The sequence below is a fragment of the Orbicella faveolata genome, unplaced genomic scaffold (assembly GCF_042242905.1).
Source record: "Orbicella faveolata isolate gen_17 unplaced genomic scaffold, um_ofav_v1 contig_25, whole genome shotgun sequence".
Lineage (NCBI taxonomy): Eukaryota > Metazoa > Cnidaria > Anthozoa > Scleractinia > Merulinidae > Orbicella > Orbicella faveolata.
Genome location: NW_028301553.1, coordinates 9,830,001 through 9,850,643, shown reverse-complemented (window position 1 = coordinate 9,850,643; position 20,643 = coordinate 9,830,001). Strand labels below are relative to the sequence as shown.

Sequence of the window (20,643 nt, the reverse complement as noted above, 5' to 3'; positions counted from 1 at the left end):
AATTGAATTAGTCTCTCTTTTGAACCTCGTACGAAGGTTTCATATATTGAACTTTTATCTCAGCTCATCAATTCCATCGAAACGAGCATTTTTTTTCCTTTCTTGTCTTTCTCTGTTTCATTAGTCTGCCTGGATACATTAATTTTCCATCCTGGGTTCCTTCTTCGCAAAACGGTTTCCTTCCTGTACAAACAAGAAGACAGGAAGGAAAAAACTAACGTCGGAATTGGCACTTTCATATTATGCATTTGAACCTCACTATTAAATCTAGACTGTAATAAGTAGTCTCTTTCTTTCTCTTGTGCGCGACGGGTTAACTTTCGTTTCCTAGCGTTTTAGATCGTGCCCCATTCTCTCTTCGTTTCTTTCTCTAATTTGCATAATCTTATAAATCATTCCCGCACACGGAGGATTTCAGGAACAAAAACCGACTACTGGTAGTCTATCTCCTCTCTATCTCTGTCGATCTATTTCTAACTCAAATCAGTTTTTTCTTGGATATGGTTTTTCAGTCATTCCCTATGAGCTATCTCGCACGTCTCCATCAACAATCTACCATACAATTTACTCAACACCAGCCGAGATTGATTTACTTGTGTTACTGTTGACCGTGAAAGTCGTAAAAGTTCTACGACCAGACACCAGACACCATGAAAAGGCGTGCAACGTCATAAACGTGGACGCCCATATGAGTTGTAAGCTAGGCGGGTCTGTTTCTGTTCAGCCCAGACAAATAAACTTGCACGCCATGTTTCAGTCTTTCATTCAGCCCTAGTGTGCATGCGGATGGGGTGATTTTACGCTTGAGAAATCCAACAGGGGGTCAGTGCTCCTGAAGCCAAGAATAGAATGAGACTATGCGACATCCGGCATTTTCAAGAGCATCCCAGCAAGACCACCAAACGCTATTTTTACGAGCCTTGGATGAAATTTGACAAACACTGCACTGCATTGAGTGTTAGTCACACCCGATTCCAGACCTTTTCGCCAGTCAGATCTTCGCTTCACGTACATGTATCCCTTTGGCTTAACCCGTTTTCTTCATGGTAAATTGCGAAAGTCTAGTTCACCTGCTAAAATTTCGTCTCAAGATAACTGCTGTACTCTACGTCAGAGTATAAGCCGAAAATCCCCGTTAGAATTCCGAAAAGTTTACATCCTGCTTGGCTGAGACCAAACCCATGCAGAAGTATTTGTACGACCCTATCACAAGCACGACAGGCTTTAAGATCAGCTGGAGGTTCAAGAGTACTTTCGTAAGTCGAATTAGCGCTCACCCTTACCGGGTGCTGAGTTTTTATGATCTGTTCGATTCTCTAATACCTGTGGATGCCATTTCAAATGCGATATGATCATTCTCGAAGTTGTAGATGGTTGTAAGAGGTTTACAGTTGGTATAGACAAGATTAAAGAGAATAAATTACCTCCCAGGGCGCTTATTTTTGATGCGTGAATTCCGCTCTGCATTTATAGTTTCCGTTGCGGTTTTGCACTGTATGGAAATTTTCTTAAACTGTTCTGTGGTTGCCTGCGAGCAGGCTCTCACGCGCTCGGCACTGACAAAGGCGAAGCCCCGAGAGACGAGTCGGTGAGGGGCCTTGCACTTGAAATCACGCTGAACATTTCATAACTTCTTAGTGTGCAAATACCTGTAGCTTTTAAAATACAAGCGTTGAAGGTGTACTTCCTTGGGGAGAAGTCAATTCTAGGTGAAAAAAACAAACAAAAAATTGCAGAGTACTGTACTGTTTTAATAAGGTCCGTATAAGTTACAAATGACCAAAGTATAGTCATGACGGAACTCCTATCCTTTTTGGAGAGATAAACGATTTTCTAGTTATCGCTAGAAAGCAATAAACAAGGTGTAGGTTTTCGCTTGTCTGGAGCTGAGTTGTCAGTTCCGGGGGAGTGTAGTGCACTTCAGATGTTTGATGAAACACACCTTTCAGCCCTAGCTGCCATGCTCGGATGAAGCTTCTCTTTCTGAAAAATAACAAACAAAGATCAAAAGAACAAGCTAGAACGGTCACTCGTAACCACTTGTTAACAATTCAAAATAATTTCTTTTGAGAATCAAAGTTGTTATATTAAATTGGCCCTGAATGTGGTAGAACGGGTTAATATGTGCGAACGAAAAAGTAAAAATTGTCACGAGAAAGTTTCTTTTAAGTTCTTCTTCCTCCAGCCTCGATCTCGATCTTTGTTCCAACGAGAATCCTACATATAAAGTCTTGTTTTGTCTGAGTCAAAATATTGCGTTGTTGCATACAAAGCCGGTATCTTTCATGATATCAGTATCTGCCTCAGTTCTGGGGAGTGGAGTAAATTAATTGTGTGTACGTATCCGACAAGCATGTTTTGGCAAATATTTGGGTAATGTTAGACACTGAAACACTATGTAAACAGCCTTCAAATTAAGGACGAATATTTCGTCTTGATGGAATTGAATATTTTTGAAGGTTTGGGTGTCGCTTGGAGGTTTGGAGTTCGAAGAGTTGTTTTCGATCCAGGAGTACTGGAAAACCGCGTTGGAAAGTAACAGGAAAGGCCAAACATAAGTCTCGAGTGGCTTTTTAAGATGAAATCTCGAGTGCCGGCGTTACGCGGCTGGTCGAAAGTTGAGCTATCTCAATTCCTAAGCCTAATTGAAGCCTTTGTCATTAATATTGATACTATCAACCCATTGCAAAAGATATTCTTATTTTGATTACTCAAGCTTTAAATTGATCTCGACAGAATTAAATGCGAGTATTAAAAAACAAATTTGCATTCAACTGGAGAAAGTGGGTCCGCGCTAAACGAATGGTTTGCGCGCGCGAATCGTCATCTTAGATCATTTTAATATTTGTCAGTCCAGATTAAAAGATCGATTTTCCTAGAGATTACGAGAAAACTGTAAGACGCATTTGCAAAATAATCAGTCTCTCAGGATAAAGCCATACGCGGAAAGTATTTCCGGTTCGAAACCGCAAGGCATTGTCATTGGTCGCCATTGTCACACGCCGGAAACGAGTAATTTCCAGAGATAACATTGTGATTAACCGAGTTTAACATACCTACCGTATTTACAAAGTTTATAAAAAGAAGGAACATCGGCTCCACTTCTGTCATCTTGAAACAGAATTGTTTGCTGCTTTGAAAGCGCCTTTTGTGTTCTTTGTCAACAGAACCTGAAACCACGCCGCAATGTCGAGTGATCTTCTTTGTCTTCATTTCCGGCCGCCAATAACAGATAACGTCACCATTCCGTTTCCGGTTAGTTTCCGCAAGCTTGCGGTGATACGCTGTCACGTGCAGGCATTTTTGATCAACAAACGGTTGTGAAACAGTCAGGCAGACCGCTTGCAACGCTTTTGAACCTAGACGAGACGTTCATGCCGTTGGTTTTTTTCTCATCCCAAAACGAGCTCGCGGTGTCGACTTTTCAGTTTCACCCAGGTGACAATTTCGACAATTTACCCGCCGCGTAATTTCCGGTTTACAGTGAAGGGGTCACTGTGTGATCTGTGCACTCCACAATAGCCGTGCTAACTCCTGTCCTGTTTCATTTGTTTCTTGTGGTTTCAGCTTTTCGTGGGCGTAGAGCGGAAATATCAAGAGGTAGAAGGCGTAGAAAGCCGGTAGCATGTATTCTACGTTAGAACATCAGCCGAGTTTAAACTGCGCAGACAAACGGCCTCGACTGGACGGTCTACCACTGACTCACGAACCCCGTGTTTGGCCTTACAGCCCGAGACCAGAAATGTACCCGTATCAAATCGATGCAAGCGATCACAGCAAGTCGAACTCAAGGTAAGTGTCTTTTGCTGTTAAATTTCTACCACCACTTCGTGATCTTAAGGGGCTTTTTATGAACTACATTTCCAATAGTAAACGTGCGCCTGGTCTTGAAATCATCTGAAACTGTTAAAGCAAGTCAGGAAAAAAATAATTGTCGTCGTGTCGTCTTTCCAGCCAAATTTAACCCACATGTCAGACCGGTGCTTCCGCTCTGATGCTGTCTTTGCGCTTTCGATAACTGCTGCTAACCACCCTTAGCTGTTTCCTCTGGTATCGTCATTAGACTAGGAAGGAAGGCCTAGCGCTAGATCGCGCTACAGAAACAAAACGATCTCTTTAGGTATCCCGCGCACGATTTAAATTCTCGTTATCTCTTGGCAAAGCGAAGGAAACTATTCAGACAATTTTGAAATATTCATCAGCATCGACGCTTACATTTGATTTCACGGTTGACTTCGGTGAATATTCCGTGCGCAAACCAAAACAAAGGTAAGCTAAGTTTTTACACCCTTTATTTTATTCAGCTGTTCGTTTTGAATTGAAATGACTTATTTTAACTTACGAGTACTTAGCTCGGCAATCGGCTTTCGCAAACAAGGTAAAACCAATAGAATTGATATCTTCTTAAAATTGTAAAGCTGGCGTTGTGAATAATCTGGCAAACACTCGTTGCTCTCAGTTTATAATGATGCGGTATATAAGGTGATTGGAATTATCTGGAGACGCCTTCGGCAGTAATAATTATCGCCCTTTTGTTCAGCAAATGTTGTCGGTGGAATATCTTGTTTGTTCTCCTTCCATTTTAAGAATCAATCCAATATAAAACAACAGAGAAATAACTTTTTGTATGGCCTAAAATGTCCCTCTGTCGTTTTTGTAATGTAGAATCTCCGAGGATGAAATCGAAATTTATACGGCGTTTGAATGAAATCATAACGTTTAGTTTTGGAGAATGGTACAGTTAATTTTTTCTTTGGGTGCCTGTTTACAAGTAAAAAGAAGCTGCAATACACCAAGGGAAAATTTGTATAAATTCTTTAAACTTTGCCGAGTAAAGAGGAAGCTCTTTGAATTTCCTGTTTGGAAATGCGTAAAAGTCCCTTCAATTGGAATATTGGATTTTTTTGTGGTTTAGCTTTCCGGATTTTAGTGAGACCCTCAAAGGGGAATCCTTATTTCTGTTTAAACGCGCATGAATAATTATGAATGTTATTCCTTTCTGATCAAGCCTTCAAAAAATGCTTGCTCTGAAAGATGGCAGTGTAAGAAAATTCATTTCTGTTTTATTTTATCTTTGTAAAGAACCCTAATTATCGGTACAAACTGGTGAGTTACAACGCGAAAGTGAAGGGTTGTATGAGGAATTTGCGGAATGCACAATGCAGACATGGGTTTGGTCAGGTCTGGTCTCCGAAGTTCGAAAACAACATGTTATCTATCAACTCTTGTGTAGTTTTCTTGACAGAAATTAGCAATATGACTTCGAAGTGGGGCAAGCCTAATTATAAAGATGGAACTCTCACTGTTTTAAGCTGAGAACACCGGAAAACACTTGAGGCCACTTACGGTATCGTAGAAATTCTTTCATATAAAAATTAAGGCTTCAAAAAGCTTTGAATTTGTGGAAAATCAATTCAAACGTCGCTGCTTCGCTTTATTCCTCTTTCTTTCACCGCAATACGACTTGTTTTCGCGTCATTACTATCTTCAGAAGAGCAAAACAATATATCATTCAGAGATTCAAAATTGCTTTTGTCAGTTTTGCGTCAACGAAAAATGTGGAGCAAAAAAAAATGCTTCTTATTTTCACATGTATTTTGTTCTTGTTTCTTCTATACGCAATGCGATATTTCTTTTTGCCTAAGGCTTGGGAAAATACTGAGGGACATTTGCAAACGCCAGTACTTTTTTTCCAGTTAGCACAACGGCTTACGTAATAATTCTTTTGTCTTTCTTTTCGCTTCCAACACGCAAATGCTTTCGAAAGAAATCACTGAATGCTGAGGTCAGGCCAAATTTGGAAGCTTATCTCATTTATGCCTTCATGGCAAGTTTGCGGTCCTTAAGCACGTATTTTTTATAGTTTCGATCCAGCTTTACGTAACTCTAACCACAATGGAAGGAGCTTTTGTTTTCGCTAATTTATTATAACCTTAATCTTCCTGTTCGGCCTCCACATTTCATCACGTCTTCAAGATTTTAGGCATGATTAAAGCCTCGAGCTCATTGTTTGTTCAAGGCGCGAAACTTGCAAAAGAGAGCCTAATTACGGTCTGAAACCCTGCTCGGAAATTTGCCAAGTCACGATTTTTGGAAAGTTGGCCACGCTGCGCTTGAGCTGGTTGAGAGAATTTTCGCTTTTTTGGAACTGACTGTTGCCATTTGACGCTGAATATTCTCCCTGTCGCCGTATTTTGTTTTGGTCCGTTTCCTAGAAATGCTAATATGAATTATTTCCTCGAGAGTGGATTTTTAATGACCCTCTTCTCTTTATAAGGGGTTTTTACGTCAGAGACGTATTAAATACGTGACGTATATCAGTTGAAACGAGCTTTAAAGACATCTTTTTTTCATAACTCGAAAATAAACCGTAGGTTGCCAAACTTGAATCAGTCACAGTGGACTACTTCTGCTTGGAGCAGACATTGTTCAGTTCACCTCTGTTCAGAATGTTTTCCTCATCCAGGTAGAGTTATTTACCAAATTTATAAGCTAAGCTAAAAATATAAACGGTTAGTTCCGTCCGTTTTGGGTTATACCGGAATTCCGAGATCGTTGATGGCCCAACCTAACTATTTATAAATAATATCGTTTCCCCGCTGTCGAGCTTTAATTCCAGAAATTTCATCATTTGTATTTTTGTGTGGGCGTTTATTTCACTATGTGTTCATTGGCAACTGACTTTGGAAAAACCACAAACAAACGGGCACTGCCCTGCCGGGTCAAACATCTGCTTCGACCGAAATATAGAGATTTTTTTAAATGGTTGTTAACCTCTTTTCGGAAGCCGCCTTTTTGTCTGCTATTTCATGGATGAACTCCAAAAGAAGCCGTGACTTCCGAAATATTTATAGGCCCGAATCGTGCGGAGAATACAAACAACGCTGCACAGGAAATTAGTCATTGAACATTTCCGGTTACATCAAAGAGTTTATAAGCTCTGTATCACGCTATCCGCTCATATACGTGGTCAGGCGGCTTTAGTTTATTTTCAGTTAGGAATTCGATCTGTTGTGAACGCATTGATGGCTTGTGTTTTTCCCAGGTTAGACCCAGCTCTTGCCTACCCTGTTCCTCTAAGACCGAGTGTCTTTCAACACGCTCGCTTCATCGACAAAATGCAGCCAAGTGTGGCCAGAGTGAAACAAGAAAAGTTCGAAGGTGGCTACCAAGAGGAACCGTTGAGTGAAGGTATGTCGATTATTCGACAGTTCAGTGCTGCATCGCTAGGATGTCCTCGTTGGATGAAAGTTTCAAGTATCAAAATGCGATTCTAGAATGAGACAACTGATTTTAAATTTATTATCTACCCACTAATACAGATCACTTGCTTTACTTAAAAATTAGCAAGTTAAATGAATTCAATAATCGAGCCTACATTCTGTTCCCTTAGTTTTACACGAACTACTAAAGAACAATCTTTTTGAGAGATATATGTTCTAAAACCGGAATACAATAAACTCAGAGGAAAGGCTCGACATTTCGAGTAAGCTGATTTTACCGTATTGGCATGTAAAAACCTTTTGACGAATATTCCTATTTTCTAGATTACAAAGTTCATTAATGAAACGTGAGCGAGACGAAAGCAGACTTTGAACTCAGAAGTTTCACGAATTTCCCAGTGTAGCCATTTCTTGTCCAAATAGATTTATGTTTCAAGGTAAACTAAATAAGTTCATTGAGATCATTGTTCGCCCTAAATTGACGTAGTTTCTAAATTGAGGACTTTTAGTAAACAAAGTTTAAAGAATGTGAAAATGAAAACAACATGAAGTAATGATTCATTTTTCGTTAAAGACAAGGCGTTGAAAAAACAAACAAACAAAAACGGTAACGTTTCGCTGGTTTCGAGCCAAAAACAGTCTTAAGTTTTCTGAGCCAGTAATCTGTGCGAAATTAAATTTGTAATGATTGCAGGGGAAATAAAAGATCAAAAAAAAAAAGCTCACAGCGTACTTAAAAGATAAAGCAGTTTTCAGCCGGTTTTCTATCTTGACAAGAATAAACTAAGTAAATAATTCATAAGGGCAGTAAACTTGTTAACAAAAAATATATAAGCTGGTCATTTTCAGTTATTTTTACCGCAATTTGTTTTGATCATGAAAATTAGTCAAATATCCTTTATCTTACAGTGTGGGTAACAACATTACATCAACTGTTTTTCAAAGAACAGCTTTTGATTTTGATTATTAATTTTGAACTGAACAGCTTTATGAAACGCTTTGACGTTTTAAAATTACAATTTGTATGTATTCATGTATTAAGAAGGTGCATCTCTTTACTTACGCAGCTGATCCAAGGCGATGGAGTCGAGAGGATGTCACTCGGTGGCTCCAGTGGACGTCCGAGGCCTTCAATCTTGGGAGCGTCCGACCAGACAGATTCCAAATGAACGGCAAAGCTCTCTGTCTCATGACGATGGACATGTTCCTCTACAGAGTCCCAGAGGGCGGTAACATCCTGTATCAGGACTTTCAGAGAAGACTCAGAAACGCGGTAGCCATGCAGACTTAGCTCATACGTTCTGACTACTTCGGTTTGCAGACAAAAGTGAGTTCAACTGGCTCTGACTTGGAATTTGGTGTCCGCTGCATGAACTGGGCCACACGCATGGGGTTGGAAGATAAAAACGTTGAGAGACTGATATCATGGGGATGTGTCGTTGCACGAGAGTGTTGCCAAGGAGGCCGTTAAGATGGAAACACTACATACAAGACAGTCTTTGCTTCTCCACAAGTTCGGAATCCGTTTGTTTGTGTATCGCAAGTTTGGAACTTTCAGTTATATGTGGAGAATGTTCTAGATAATTATGTTTATTTTTTAACGAGGTGGAAAGCTCTTTTCTTTGGAGAAAAAAAATCGACTGCTGAGGGATTACTGAATTTCGACGAAATATGCTTAGAATCAGCCTAGAACAAGAGATTTTTATAGAAGGCCTTAGTAACTTGGATTAACATTGTAGCCGCTTGTAATATTTGTATAAAAAGAAGATTAACTCCGACATGAGTATTTTAAATGGATGAAAACTGTGATTCCTTTCATGTAAATAGTTCATAGAGATGCTATAAAAACACACAAGCTATGCAATCTGAACATACCAAGTTTACATTTTCAAACAATGACAGTCATACGCCAAAAATATCAGTTATTTTTATTCATGGTATTTTCTAGGAAGTATTCAACATATGAAGCAATATAGTTTACATTAAAACAAAAGGCTTATTATTATTTTGATTTCGTGATTTCAAAAGCCCGAACATAGACAAAAATCCCGCAAATATTCCCCTTGTAATGATTGGAACTGATGTTTCGGCTTTTTGTGCTAAGCCATATAATTGTTAATTAAGAACAAAAATGCCGCGGTCTTTTTATACCTGATCTTTTTCTCTCTTTCTTAGTAAGCCGCCTCACGCTATGTTGAGGCGCTTTCTTCGCTTTCGTCCACACTACGATGGACGAATCTGAAAACGGATGTTTCACTCTGAAAACGCATCACATGTTTTCCGTCTACATTCCGCCGGAGGAATTTAAAAACGTAACAATCACGGGTTATTTTGGATTTGTGTATGAGGAAACCTCGATCAGGGAAATCACATGATTATCGTGACGTTTTTCAAAAGTTCCGTTTTCAAAATGTTTTCCGTCCACACGAAAGCGAAAGGCCGGCATTTTCAAATTCCTCCGGCTTGAAGAGCGTTTTCGAGAAGCTCCGTTTTCGTGCCGGATTAGTGTGGACGGTAGGCCTAACCATAGAAGTAAAGTTCTCCGGCGTAGTGTGGACGCTGCTTTAGGCCATTAAATTCCCAGGCGTGTTTAAAATCTTATTTCTCGTTATAATAACAACTCATCAGAAAAAAAAAAAAAGAACATCAACAAGAAATGATTGTGTTTTGATGTACCGCCAAATCATCAACTGACAAAAGGTCTTGAATTCGGGGCTGAAAAGGCTTAAAAAAGAAAAAAAAAACAAGACTATCATTGAACATCAGCTCTGGAGAAAGCTCTTTGTTAATTCCGTATTTCAGTATTTCAATGTTCGTACTGTATCCATACAGTACATAATTCCCTTCCAGTTCTCTCGGTAAATGCCTTTCAGCTGGAATAATCCTTAACTCTTTCGTTCAGTTACAGTGTTTAGTCAGTGATGCCGAAATCCCCAGTTTGTGACCATTCGAATGAAATCCAGTGAGCGGTTCTATTAAGTTGTACTATTTACTGATTCCGCACAAATGCAAGGTGAGCGTTTTGCATATGTGGACTCCCTCGGGTGTACCAGTAAGGTAAACGTATTGTTTATTAATTATATGCCGGACAAGCTTGAGGCGGTTCTGACGTTTTAGTCTGTACTTAAAATGTCAGGGATTACCCACTGTAATGAAGTGCATTAATAGTCATTAATGAAACATTATTGCACTTTCATGTCTATTTCACAACTAAAAGCTCTTGGGAAATTAGTTCTTGAGGTAAATTCGTCTTATCCACCTCTCGGATCCACTGCTGTGAATAAAGAAGGTATAAAAGAAAGCATAAAGAAGGTAGGATTAAGATACAAAGCCGGGAAAGTAAATAAGTGCCTCTCAGTCAAGCACTAAAAAAATCAACTACTAAAATGACGGCACGTTTGGCAGACTCACCAGGTCAGGGATGAAAATCACAGACACTTTAACCCTATATATCCTAGGGAGTGGGGCGGGGGGCGGGGTGAAGAGCGGCGCAAAGTGCTCCTGAACAATATTCAAGCTGTGGTGGTCAAACTTTGTACCTTTTCCTAACATTTATCGAGGAACAGTTTGGTGTCTCTCTAAAACGAAACTGAATACCCGATTAAGCAAGATTTTCGATTTTAAATTTATAGAAATTTTAAACCAAAATCTTTTTTCATTCTTGTATTTTTATAGTTTGTTTTGTTTTTGTTTTTGTTTTGTTTTGTTTTGTTTCGTTTTGTTTGTTTTTTTCTATTTTTTTTTTTAAATTAATGCTGGGGCTGTTCTGATATTTTCTAGAAAGAAAAGTTAGAATTCCATGATGGTAGATCCAAGATGGCGGAATTTTGGAAATGTGACGTCGTTTAGGCATGATATGACGTCATGACTGGCACGTAACTACAGCTAAAGAACTATAAAGTAAACACGTTTAGAAGCTTCTACATGCCAATTAAGTTTTGTTACCATTTAGTTAATTCTTTTCGAGATGTATAGAGGGGGCAGGGTAGGGACACAAAGAACCCCGTCCAAATGACAGGAAAGACCAGAAGTGGAGTAAATCGGCCCCATTTGTATTTTTTATAACTTTAATTGTATGATCCTTAAGTTCTGCTCAAAAACTCTCTATTATCTCAGCATAATTTCCGCCGGAGATAAATGGCCATTAAAGAGCGTTCGTGCTTGACGTTATTCTAGCATAAATTACGCCCGTGTCACGCGAACATGGCGATCTTACGTTTCATTAAGTTTTCTCAGAACAAGGAGCAATAGTTTGGCGCAATCTAATCGTCATCCGGGGAGCGAAAACCTCTAAGGGAATTTAAATTTCACTCAGGAAACGACAGAGGCGACTTTGAGGTAAGCGATTGGTTCTTGAGAAGTCGTTACTTGTCATCTTTAAAAAATAGAAAGAGCTGATTATAATTGTGCCGCTGGACGATCGGTTTCTGACATTTGTAGAGGGCAGACTGCAGCCCTAACAAAAAGCAAGATAATCGAAACCCTGGGCTAACCTTACTGCAATGGTAACCCTTCAACCTGACCCTAATGCTAACCCTAAAACCTAAATCTAGTCCGTAGTGCTAATCATATATATACCCTTCGGTCGTATGCAGACTTTACCTCTTATAAGAGGTTTAGCCTGCATACGACCGAAGTGTTCCATCAGGCGGAGCTTATCCCGGTTTCTGTAGCATAAAGCGACTAGGAATACTTCTACTCCCTCTCTGGATGGGATGCTAGTCCATCGCAGGATTACATCCAGCATAAAATTCGCCGGTACACATTGTACAACTGGTTGGAGAGACGCATTGTGAGAATAAAGTGTCTTGCCTGAGAACCGGACAGGAATTGAACCCGGACCGCTCGATCCTAATTTTCAAGTTTACTTACCCTAAACTATACAAAACCTTACGTTAAGAGTTTCAAGCTGCAGTCTGTAAATGTTACAGACCGTCCATTGACGAGAGTAGATGAGAATGAGCAGATCAAGACTCGAAATTTCAAAGTCCTTATCTCCAAAACTTTAATAAACAATGAAATCAGAATGTATGATTAAACTTCAATTCAATCATTGCATAATTAAAATTAATGTAAGTGCATAATTACTGCTATAATTATGCTTCTGCAAACATAATTGCATCATGTAGTGTCGTCGATACGCAAACACTGAGAAGCTTTAGTTACTCCCTCGGTTTTTTGCCGCTACTCTGAATTTCCAATTAACAGTAAATTAGCTCACCTGAATAGCGGCATGCATGCTAACCTTCTGTGGAACAAGAACAAGACAGATGCAGTCGTTTTATACAAACTTATTAGATTGACACAAGTCACCCAAGAAAGCAACAATAATGATGATTACACCAACTGGGGTGAGAGAATTCAGTATTTTCTCCTCTGTAGATAAAATGAGAAGAAATTCTTGGGTTAAGCAGTCTCGATCAGGTCAGGGGCACCTAACGACCGTTTTCTCTGAAATGCTTTTAAACGCTGTTTTAGGCTATCTGAAGTACTTTTTTAAAAGCTCTGTAGGTTAGTTTTAGGTTGCGCTAAAAAAAAATTATTTGCTCGGTTATTCTACGGGAACTTGAGTATTCTCGAATTTATCAGGGCTTTTTTGTCCATTTCCCGAAAACCTTAGGTCTTATCGCCTTTCCGAAAGTGATAGCTTAACTTTTTTCGGTTCCCAAAACGACATTTTTAACAATCCGAAAACAACAGACATTAAATTTCTCATATCACGAAAGTTCGTAAGAAAATTAGAGGGGATTAAAGGCCTCCCGAACAGATAATTTACCAAAACGATCCGTTGGGTGCGCCTGTCAGGTGGTCAATTATTATCCACATCATTACTGTTTTCTTTTGAAGCCCGCCATACTCGTGCTACCAGGAGCCATAATCGGGGACGGAGACCGTAAGTCTCGGGATTCGCGCGCATCTATGATATGGGACAATTTTTCTATTTTTAGAACAAATTGCGCCATCCTGACGTCATATATCCGCGCGGATTCACGCACATGTCGGGGGCTCTCGCGTGGATGTTGTCACGTTGCGTGATCTAATGGTGAGAGTTGAGAGATTCTCTTGCGTATTTTTCACAGCGATGGCAGGGAATAAGGCAGGGAATACGAACCAGGGCGCTTATATGTAGTTTTATGCTCTGAGCTAACGGAAAAGGTGGGTTTTTCAGGGTCGAAAACAAGACTTCAATCTCGCGCTAGCAATGAATAATAAGATCTGCTCACGCTAGTTGTAAGCTTACGCGTATGTTTTTGCGTTTGTTCTGACTTAAGAAGTAGCAAGAAAACTCTCTACTCTGGTATCGAGTTAATTTGTGAGTTTCTCAGACAATGATTAATCATAACCAAAACCTGTTTTGATGGTTTCTTATTGTTTCTGCTTGTTTGGTGAGTTTGCAAAAGTTTTTGAAAGGAAAGTCTGACGCGTGCAATTAGCTCATTTGCATAGTGCAGCTCGTGCACTTTCAAGTCCGAGTCGATGTTTTCAATTGTCAACGAATCTTGACAAAGGTTTCTTTCGTTATCTTTTCTGCTGAGATGCTGCAACAAATTTCACGAACGCAAAAAAGGCTACTAACATCATGTGTGCTTCTTCAACATAAGCATAGTGGAGTTTTACACTGCGAAAATGAAAATAGACAAGGAGTTTTGATAACTCGATCAACAAAATCGAAATCGTCATCCCAAGTTGATTAAAGAAAGCGTCATCGTAACTTTGCTGATTATTTCTGCTTTATTCACATATGTTCAGCTTAGCTTTTAATATGTTCTCAAACATTTATCAATCTTAAACATATTTAAAAACTATAGAGTTATTGCTTGAGTTCGATGTACGCTTTCACACGAAAGTACGGCGGAAGTACAATTTGTCATGTTTACTGACTGTACAAAACACGCATCGGCGGGCACTCTCATTCATCGACAACAGAGAATTTACTAGATTTTTACAAGAATAAAACTGAGCAGTATCTACGGACGTAAAGTTATTGGGCCTTGATGAAATATCAAGCGTTGCTTACAATTCAAGCGAAACTCAAACTAGCAATTATTTTGTTTTACTTTTCGGTCGCGATAGATTGACAAATTCCTCGCAAGCGTGTGGCAAGAGGAGCTAGGAAACTATGAAGTCCTGAAGCTCTGCTATATCTAAATATATCCAGCTAGTTTTTTGCTGTGTAATGGAAAGGCTGTTAATCTTCAATATATGTGAAATTTAAAGTGGAGTAAAGTACAGCTCAGGTAAAAGAAGCATCCGTCGGAACACAACTTGGTCAGCGATATATATAAGCTTACAGCGGAACATACCTAAATTCGACACTGTCTTACTTCGCTCAAACTGGAGCAGCTTACGACGAAAATACTTAAGCAAAATTCCAACAGACGTAAACGCGTTGAGTTGTGGGCCAAAAACATGAAAAATTTCGGGAATTTCGGACGCCATTTCCCCCGCGCGACATCCGCAAAAGTCCTCGCAGCATGTACGCGCGTGTGCCGCAGGCGATGGCGCAATTTGTTCTAAAAATAAAATTATTGTCCCGTATCATGGGGACAACCCCAATACTAGCAAAGGCGCGCGCTTACAGTCTCCGTCCCCGATTACAGCTCCTGATGCTACGTAAAATTCTCAGAATAACAATTTTCCTTCCTAAGATGAGCCCATTTCACTTCTCTTTCTTTATCTACATTTCTGTTGTAGTTTTACTTCTCAGATACCATTAATTAATTAATCGAGCCTTGTTACTTCTTTCATTTTCAGATGAACCATTGTTCAAGGAAGGATGTCAAATGAAGATAAATTTGTAAGTAATGAGTACCTTAATATTTCTCCGGGTGTTCTCGTCGGAAATTTTGAAAAGAACCCCGAAGAGGTAACTGTAGATTGTTTTGTTGGCGTGGCTTAAAACGTTTTTCACCCCTAAGAAGTACTAGTTCTAAACAACAAATTATCTCCTGTCATTTTTTTTTTCGGTTCAGTACCCTTAACGTTAAGCCCTGGCCAAACAGACTCGCAAGTAGTCGCAAGCAGCCGGAAGTTGAACTTGCGTGGAGAGTTGCGTTCAGGGTGGCTAAACGGACTCGCAAGTTTCCTCGCAAGTACCCGCAAGTCGCCATTTCAGGTCAGAAATACCCTGTATTTCTGATTAGGGTATGGACGTCTGACTAGGTTAATGGACGTCTCTCAACTTGCGTTGACTTGGGTTGAGTGGCGAAACGGTGAAAAACTTGCGCCGACCTGCGTGCAAATTTGATCTCGACCAAAGAAAGCGCAAGTCATCGCGATTCAACGCAAGTGCACGAAAAGCCTGGCTAAACGGAGTCGCAAGTGGACCCAAGTTTTCAACTTGAATCTACTTGGGAGTCCGTTTGGCCAGGGCTTTACCGCAAAAGGACCTGTTGTGGACCTTTTGAGGCTGAACACCCTAGGAGGCACCAAAACAGCGTTTTTACATGAACCCCTAAAAGGTACGACGAGCATCCCTGTCCTTTTTATATGGGATTCTCCCCCTGGGAGTTTTTCCTGGAGACGCCCCCTCCCTCCTGAGTAGACATGGCCAAGTTTCCAGCTTTAAGGGCCCATTAACCGATTTATGCGCGCGCTCGCGCTCGTTGCTAAGGAGGTGAAATTTCACTTCCGGTTACTTACGTCAGCCTGAGCGCAGAAAATAAAAATAACTCAATAACTTCCAAATTCGCTCACATTTTCGATGTTTTTCCTTGTGTTTCACAAAATGCAAAGTAAAAAAAAGTACAAGCAAAGACAAAATAAGAGAAAGACAGAAAAACAAGAGCAATAGAAAGAGAAAAACTAACTCCGTGTGGCTTTGTTTGATCTTACCGAAGTGTGCTGGTAGTGTAAATTGCGCACGCGCTGATAGGGTAACTTCCAATATATATCGGGCGCACTTCCGGTTTCTTTAAATGCTAAAGGAAACGCGGTTTTTCCTTAAATCCAGCCTTTTTTGACGGATTTCGATTAAAGCCAACGTTGGAAACATAGCTATGCATTCTTATTTCAAAATCATGCTTTTTTCAGAAAATTACGAACTTTTTAATATTTTGAAACTGTCTCAAGATCTGACCTTTTAGAAATGAAACAAAATCTATGCATAGCGTAATGAGGATTTAAATTAAAATAATCAATCAATGAAAAAAATCCCGATAAAGTAATTTGCCTGGGAGCCTTTGCGTTTTTTTGGTATTAGTCACATGACTATGGGCGTGGCCTGATGACGTCATCATTAGTGTTGCTGATCATGAAAAAGTTAAAGCACATGAAATAACTCTGAAGTAACTAAAAATCACGAGGTTATATGAGAATAAATTTTCCCTAGCAACGGCTCGAAAAGATCGGTTAATGGGCCCTTAAGACTGAAGTGCCACCCCCATTTACAGGCCATTGAATTGAAATTTCCCAACTCGTTTACTCTCTCTTTTTCACTATCAGATTCTTCACGGTGCTTTCCCTTGGGCTCCAGATGGATCTAGACAATACCCAGAAAACGTTCGTTGCTGCTATAAGGCGATACAGGAAACCACACCACTTGTTTTGAACGCGATTAAATTGGCTCCGGTGAGGCCTGGGACCGTATTTACTATTGTTGACTACGGTTCAGGAGATGGAGAAAACTCCATGGCTCTCTTTTACGCATGCGTTCAAGAGCTGCGCAAACTACATGGAGACGACCTGCCTATCCACGTGATTTATGGAGATCAGCCTGTCAATGATTTCAAGTCTCTGTTTCTTCGTTTGCAAGGTAAGGTCGTCAATTGTAATCATAAATTTTAACATGACCCACTTTCTCTTTTACCAGTTAAAGGAGCTCACTCACGGCATTTTGAGCAATTATGACCTCGTACAAAACTATCTTTAAATTGCAGGAAACCTAAAAATAATAGTTTATTGAAATAGAAAAATACCAAGGCGATAACAATAAACTATAAAGGAACAAGGATGGGTAAGGATGGAGAAGATTGACACGGATTACAAACGACGAATTTGAAAAATTTAGGCTAAACTTTTCAAGATGCACAAACCGTGACGTAGCCCCTGTAACCAAGAAGGACCACAAATATTGTATTCCTTCTTGTTAATCGTTTTTTGGTTCGAGCTGTGATTGGTTCACAATCCTGACTACATTTTTTTGACAACATAGAGTCAACATGTAGTAGAATATCTACTTTTGGAACCTCCAAGGAAAACGAAAATTGGTTTGAAAAATAGCGTAGTTCGAAGGTTGTGGGTAAACTTATAGTGTTCAACTGAGGAAAGAGAGACCACCTCTTGCTCGTGTTGACGGGAGGCACTAAGTTCGATAATCGGGTTTTCACTACAGCTTTGTTTTTACAACTGAAGCATTAGTACTAGCGCTCGCAATTAGCAGTCCCTGGTGGATGCCATCTCCTGCAAGAGATTAAGAGATTGCTAACTTCCAATTCCAATTTCTCTTCCAGGCTTAATACCAGGTCCAAAAAGCTATCTTACTGACTTTCCTAACGTGTTTGTCTCGGCTTGTGGAACAAACTTCTTCAGGCAGTGCCTCCCCTCGCAATCAGTCAATTTAGGATTTTCTGCCACTGCCTGTCACTGTTTGAGTAGAAATCCATGCGACATTACAGGAGCATTACACCACAACATGATTACAATACCGGAGGAGGCTGAGGCTTTTAAAAAACAAGCAGCGAAGGACTGGGAAACAATTCTGCTAAACAGAACAAAGGAGTTGTGTCCAGGTAGTTCGCAGTAACTTTTATACAGTTTCAAATCCTATTGCACAGCTGGCATAGCAGACGTCTTTCATATACATTACTTCACAAATTGGCGTCCGTTTTACATGCGTCTGTTCTGTCATTGATCATGAACTTCGTCACAACATTTTCAAAGTAGTTGTGGATCCTCGGGGCGATAGCCGAGTGGATTGGAGTGGATAAGTCTGTGTATATTGATCATTTCAGCAGATAGCATTTAGCAATTTTGCACAGAGATTTCGGGAATGAAATTTTTCAAGGTAGAAACATCAACATCAACTCGGAAAAATTTTTTTTTCCGAGTTGATGTTTCCACCTTGAAAAATTTCTACCTTGAAAATTTCCTCATAATACTCATTTCGGGAATGGTGTTCTTATCTGTTAAATTTTCGACCCAATTCTTAGGGAGTCGAATGATTCTTGTTCAGCTTGCCACTGACAAAGAAGGGCAATACACAGGAGCGTCAAAAAGCACGCCAGTATCAGTGCATCATAAGTTGATCGAGCTGTGGAAAAGATTACTAACTGATGGCTTGATTACTCAGGTAAGAGTTATCATTGTGCCCGGGGTTTAATGGAACCTAATCAGCCACACCTTTGATTTTGTTTACATGCGAGAGTTTGGCTATGACATTTTATTCTGAGCATGGCGAAATGAAGGAAATCACTGTAAAACTACTAAAGATAACTAAATATACTTTCAGGAACACAACTTACAGGAAAGCAATAAGATTTCGCTTCAACATGCAATATTAATAACTTCGATGGGATCAAAAATGGCGGAGGCTGACTAGGGTCAGTTAAGGCTTGGATATCAATATAGTTTGATAGGCATGTTGGCCGTGTCAGCGCTATCCTAGTCCTGGAGGTTTTCTTTCTTTTTTCTGTTACTGAGGTGAGAAAGCTGTCGCGGCGATTAAAGCGAACGAGAAAGACTCGTGCGCTGGATTTGTAATCCAGAGGTCTGGGGTTCAAATCTTTCTCTTTGCCTCTAGATGGATTTGTGCTCGTTGGCCCCGAATTCAATTCTTTCAAGTATCCCAACCAGTTGGGATTTTAATTATAAGAAGTTTTCAGCTATTCCTACGATATTTGTTTCTTCATTTACAGTGTCCCCCCCAAAAATTATCACAGAAGTGCTAAATTTCAAGACACTCAAAGAAAGTGATTTATTTATTTATTTATCTACTTATTTATTATTTATTTATTTATTTGTTTGTTTACTCGTTTTGAACGCTTTGCGGCTCGAATATAACTGAGAAAAAGAAAATGGAACACTTGGATGTGTCGGTACCATTTGTGTACACTAAGCGATTTTATTCGCGGAACGCTCAAGAAGCAGCACTGGAAAAATCGGGGGGTTGTTTTGAAAAGAAAGAAAAATGCAAATATTTTAATACTCGTAACTATTTTATACATCCTTACTCCCTGTTTCGCTTCATGGATTGAAATCCCCCGAAATAAAAGAAAAAGAAAAACTGTATGAGATGCTTGACTGTTGTCAACTTACTGGCGATGTGTAGAATCTGCAGTCTTAGTTGTTATCTATCTATTTCTTTACACCGCTGTTCGCTTATACGATGTTAGATGTAATGGAGAGGGATAAGGGCTTTACGATTTCCAGCCTTTAATTTTGCTCCCAATATTTTTGACTTGACAGGAAGAATTTCACAAGACGAACTTTCCTCGTTATCTGCGTACAGTGGATGAATTCAAACAGCCATTTGAATCGAAGTACTCTCCTGTTCGAAAAGCTGGCCTGTCACTCATTTCCATAGAAACTAAAGTGATTCCGTGTCCTAAAAGAGAGAAATGGCTGAAGAATGGTGGTGATCCAAAGGAGTTTGCTCGCTGGTACACTCCGGCTATTAGGGCCTGGAGTAACACAACCTTCATTTCGGGTGAGCTGGTAACATTCTCTAACTTGTTGTTGTTGTTGTTGTTGTTGAGCTTTCTAAAGAAGCCTTCTACCAGAACATTTTTCTAAAACAAATTAATGCGATCACTGATGCCAGAGCATAAAATGCGGTCGCGTTAACCGGCTAGCCTTATCAACAACGCTGCATGGTCAGATTATGATAGGACAGTCAGTAGCCTTTGCAATTTTGAAAATCTAGCAACTGTCTTCAGCTCTATACTTTGTTTCGTTGCTACTTATTTCATAGCAATTTGAGCAGTATTATTACAGTAAATTTCCAAAGGAAAAGCGCACGTCTTGACAATCCATGCAGTAGATGGTCGTTGTACGTATCAGATGAGGATGATAGTTTGAATGAGAATATCAGAACTACAAGGAATTAAGAAAGCTTTCAGTTTCATGACAAATTGAAGTTGATCTCAAGGACGAAGCGGTCTTTCCAAGGTGCACGAGCTTGCAAGGTGGGATAGTATAGCCTGCGAACAGGCTCCCGGAGAAGACGGGAAAAAAAATTCGGCGGCGAGCGCGAAATAGAAGAATGAACAAAGCGACCGGGGCGGGACAGGCTCACCGGGAGCCTATTCGCAGGCTAGGATAGTAACATAACAACAGCAACATATGAAATTTCTCCAGTCAGGCCTTCCGCCCACACTACCTGATCTGTCACGAAAACCGTCAGGAGCTTTTCGAAAACGCTCTTCAAAACGGATGAAATGAAAACGCCGGCTTTGTGTTTTAGTGTGGAAAGAAAACATTT

General features: G+C 39.9%; 2 protein-coding genes and 1 long non-coding RNA gene across 5 annotated transcripts in view; 2 read left to right on the top strand and 1 right to left on the bottom strand.

Moving 5' to 3' along the window:
- Positions 1 to 361: 361 nt before the first annotated feature.
- On the bottom strand, positions 362 to 3,213 carry LOC149108873 (uncharacterized). Of its 2 annotated transcripts, none has more exons than XR_016208800.1 (2): positions 3,061 to 3,213; positions 362 to 1,983 (listed from the first exon to the last, which is right to left on the bottom strand). It is a non-coding gene; the product is annotated as an uncharacterized LOC149108873 (long non-coding RNA). The 2 variants fall into 2 exon arrangements; XR_016208801.1 differs by having other exon boundaries at positions 3,057 to 3,194.
- A 119-nt stretch (positions 3,214 to 3,332) lies between these two features.
- LOC110057243 (uncharacterized) lies at positions 3,333 to 9,228 on the top strand. Of its 2 annotated transcripts, XM_020763829.2 has the most exons (4): positions 3,333 to 3,438; positions 3,568 to 3,792; positions 7,046 to 7,191; positions 8,291 to 9,228. In XM_020763829.2, the coding sequence occupies exons 2-4, from the start codon at positions 3,626 to 3,628 to the stop codon at positions 8,512 to 8,514; spliced, it is 537 nt and encodes a 178-aa protein (XP_020619488.1). In that variant the 5' UTR covers positions 3,333 to 3,438; positions 3,568 to 3,625; the 3' UTR covers positions 8,515 to 9,228. The 2 variants fall into 2 exon arrangements, with proteins under 2 accessions (XP_020619488.1, XP_089150942.1); XM_089294816.1 differs by lacking the exon at positions 3,333 to 3,438 and having other exon boundaries at positions 3,520 to 3,792.
- A 2,180-nt stretch (positions 9,229 to 11,408) lies between these two features.
- LOC110057223 (uncharacterized) overlaps positions 11,409 to 20,643 on the top strand; it is a 9,849-nt gene continuing 614 nt past the window's right edge. The window contains exons 1-6 of the mRNA XM_089294814.1: positions 11,409 to 11,561; positions 14,979 to 15,021; positions 16,668 to 16,977; positions 17,675 to 17,953; positions 18,374 to 18,513; positions 19,629 to 19,869. Coding sequence (XP_089150940.1) covers positions 15,001 to 15,021; positions 16,668 to 16,977; positions 17,675 to 17,953; positions 18,374 to 18,513; positions 19,629 to 19,869 — 991 coding nt within the window. The 5' untranslated portion in view covers positions 11,409 to 11,561; positions 14,979 to 15,000. The remainder of the gene's footprint in view (positions 11,562 to 14,978; positions 15,022 to 16,667; positions 16,978 to 17,674; positions 17,954 to 18,373; positions 18,514 to 19,628; positions 19,870 to 20,643) is intronic.

Excerpts from the sequence above, each read along its gene's own strand:
- LOC110057243 (XM_020763829.2), top strand. The coding sequence starts at position 3,626 with ATGTATTCTACGTTAGAACATCAGCCGAGTTTAAACTGCGCAGACAAA. Across the intron at positions 3,793-7,045 it reads CACAGCAAGTCGAACTCAAG|GTTAGACCCAGCTCTTGCCT; the intron begins GTAAGTGTCTTT and ends TGTTTTTCCCAG. Across the intron at positions 7,192-8,290 it reads AGAGGAACCGTTGAGTGAAG|CTGATCCAAGGCGATGGAGT; the intron begins GTATGTCGATTA and ends TTACTTACGCAG.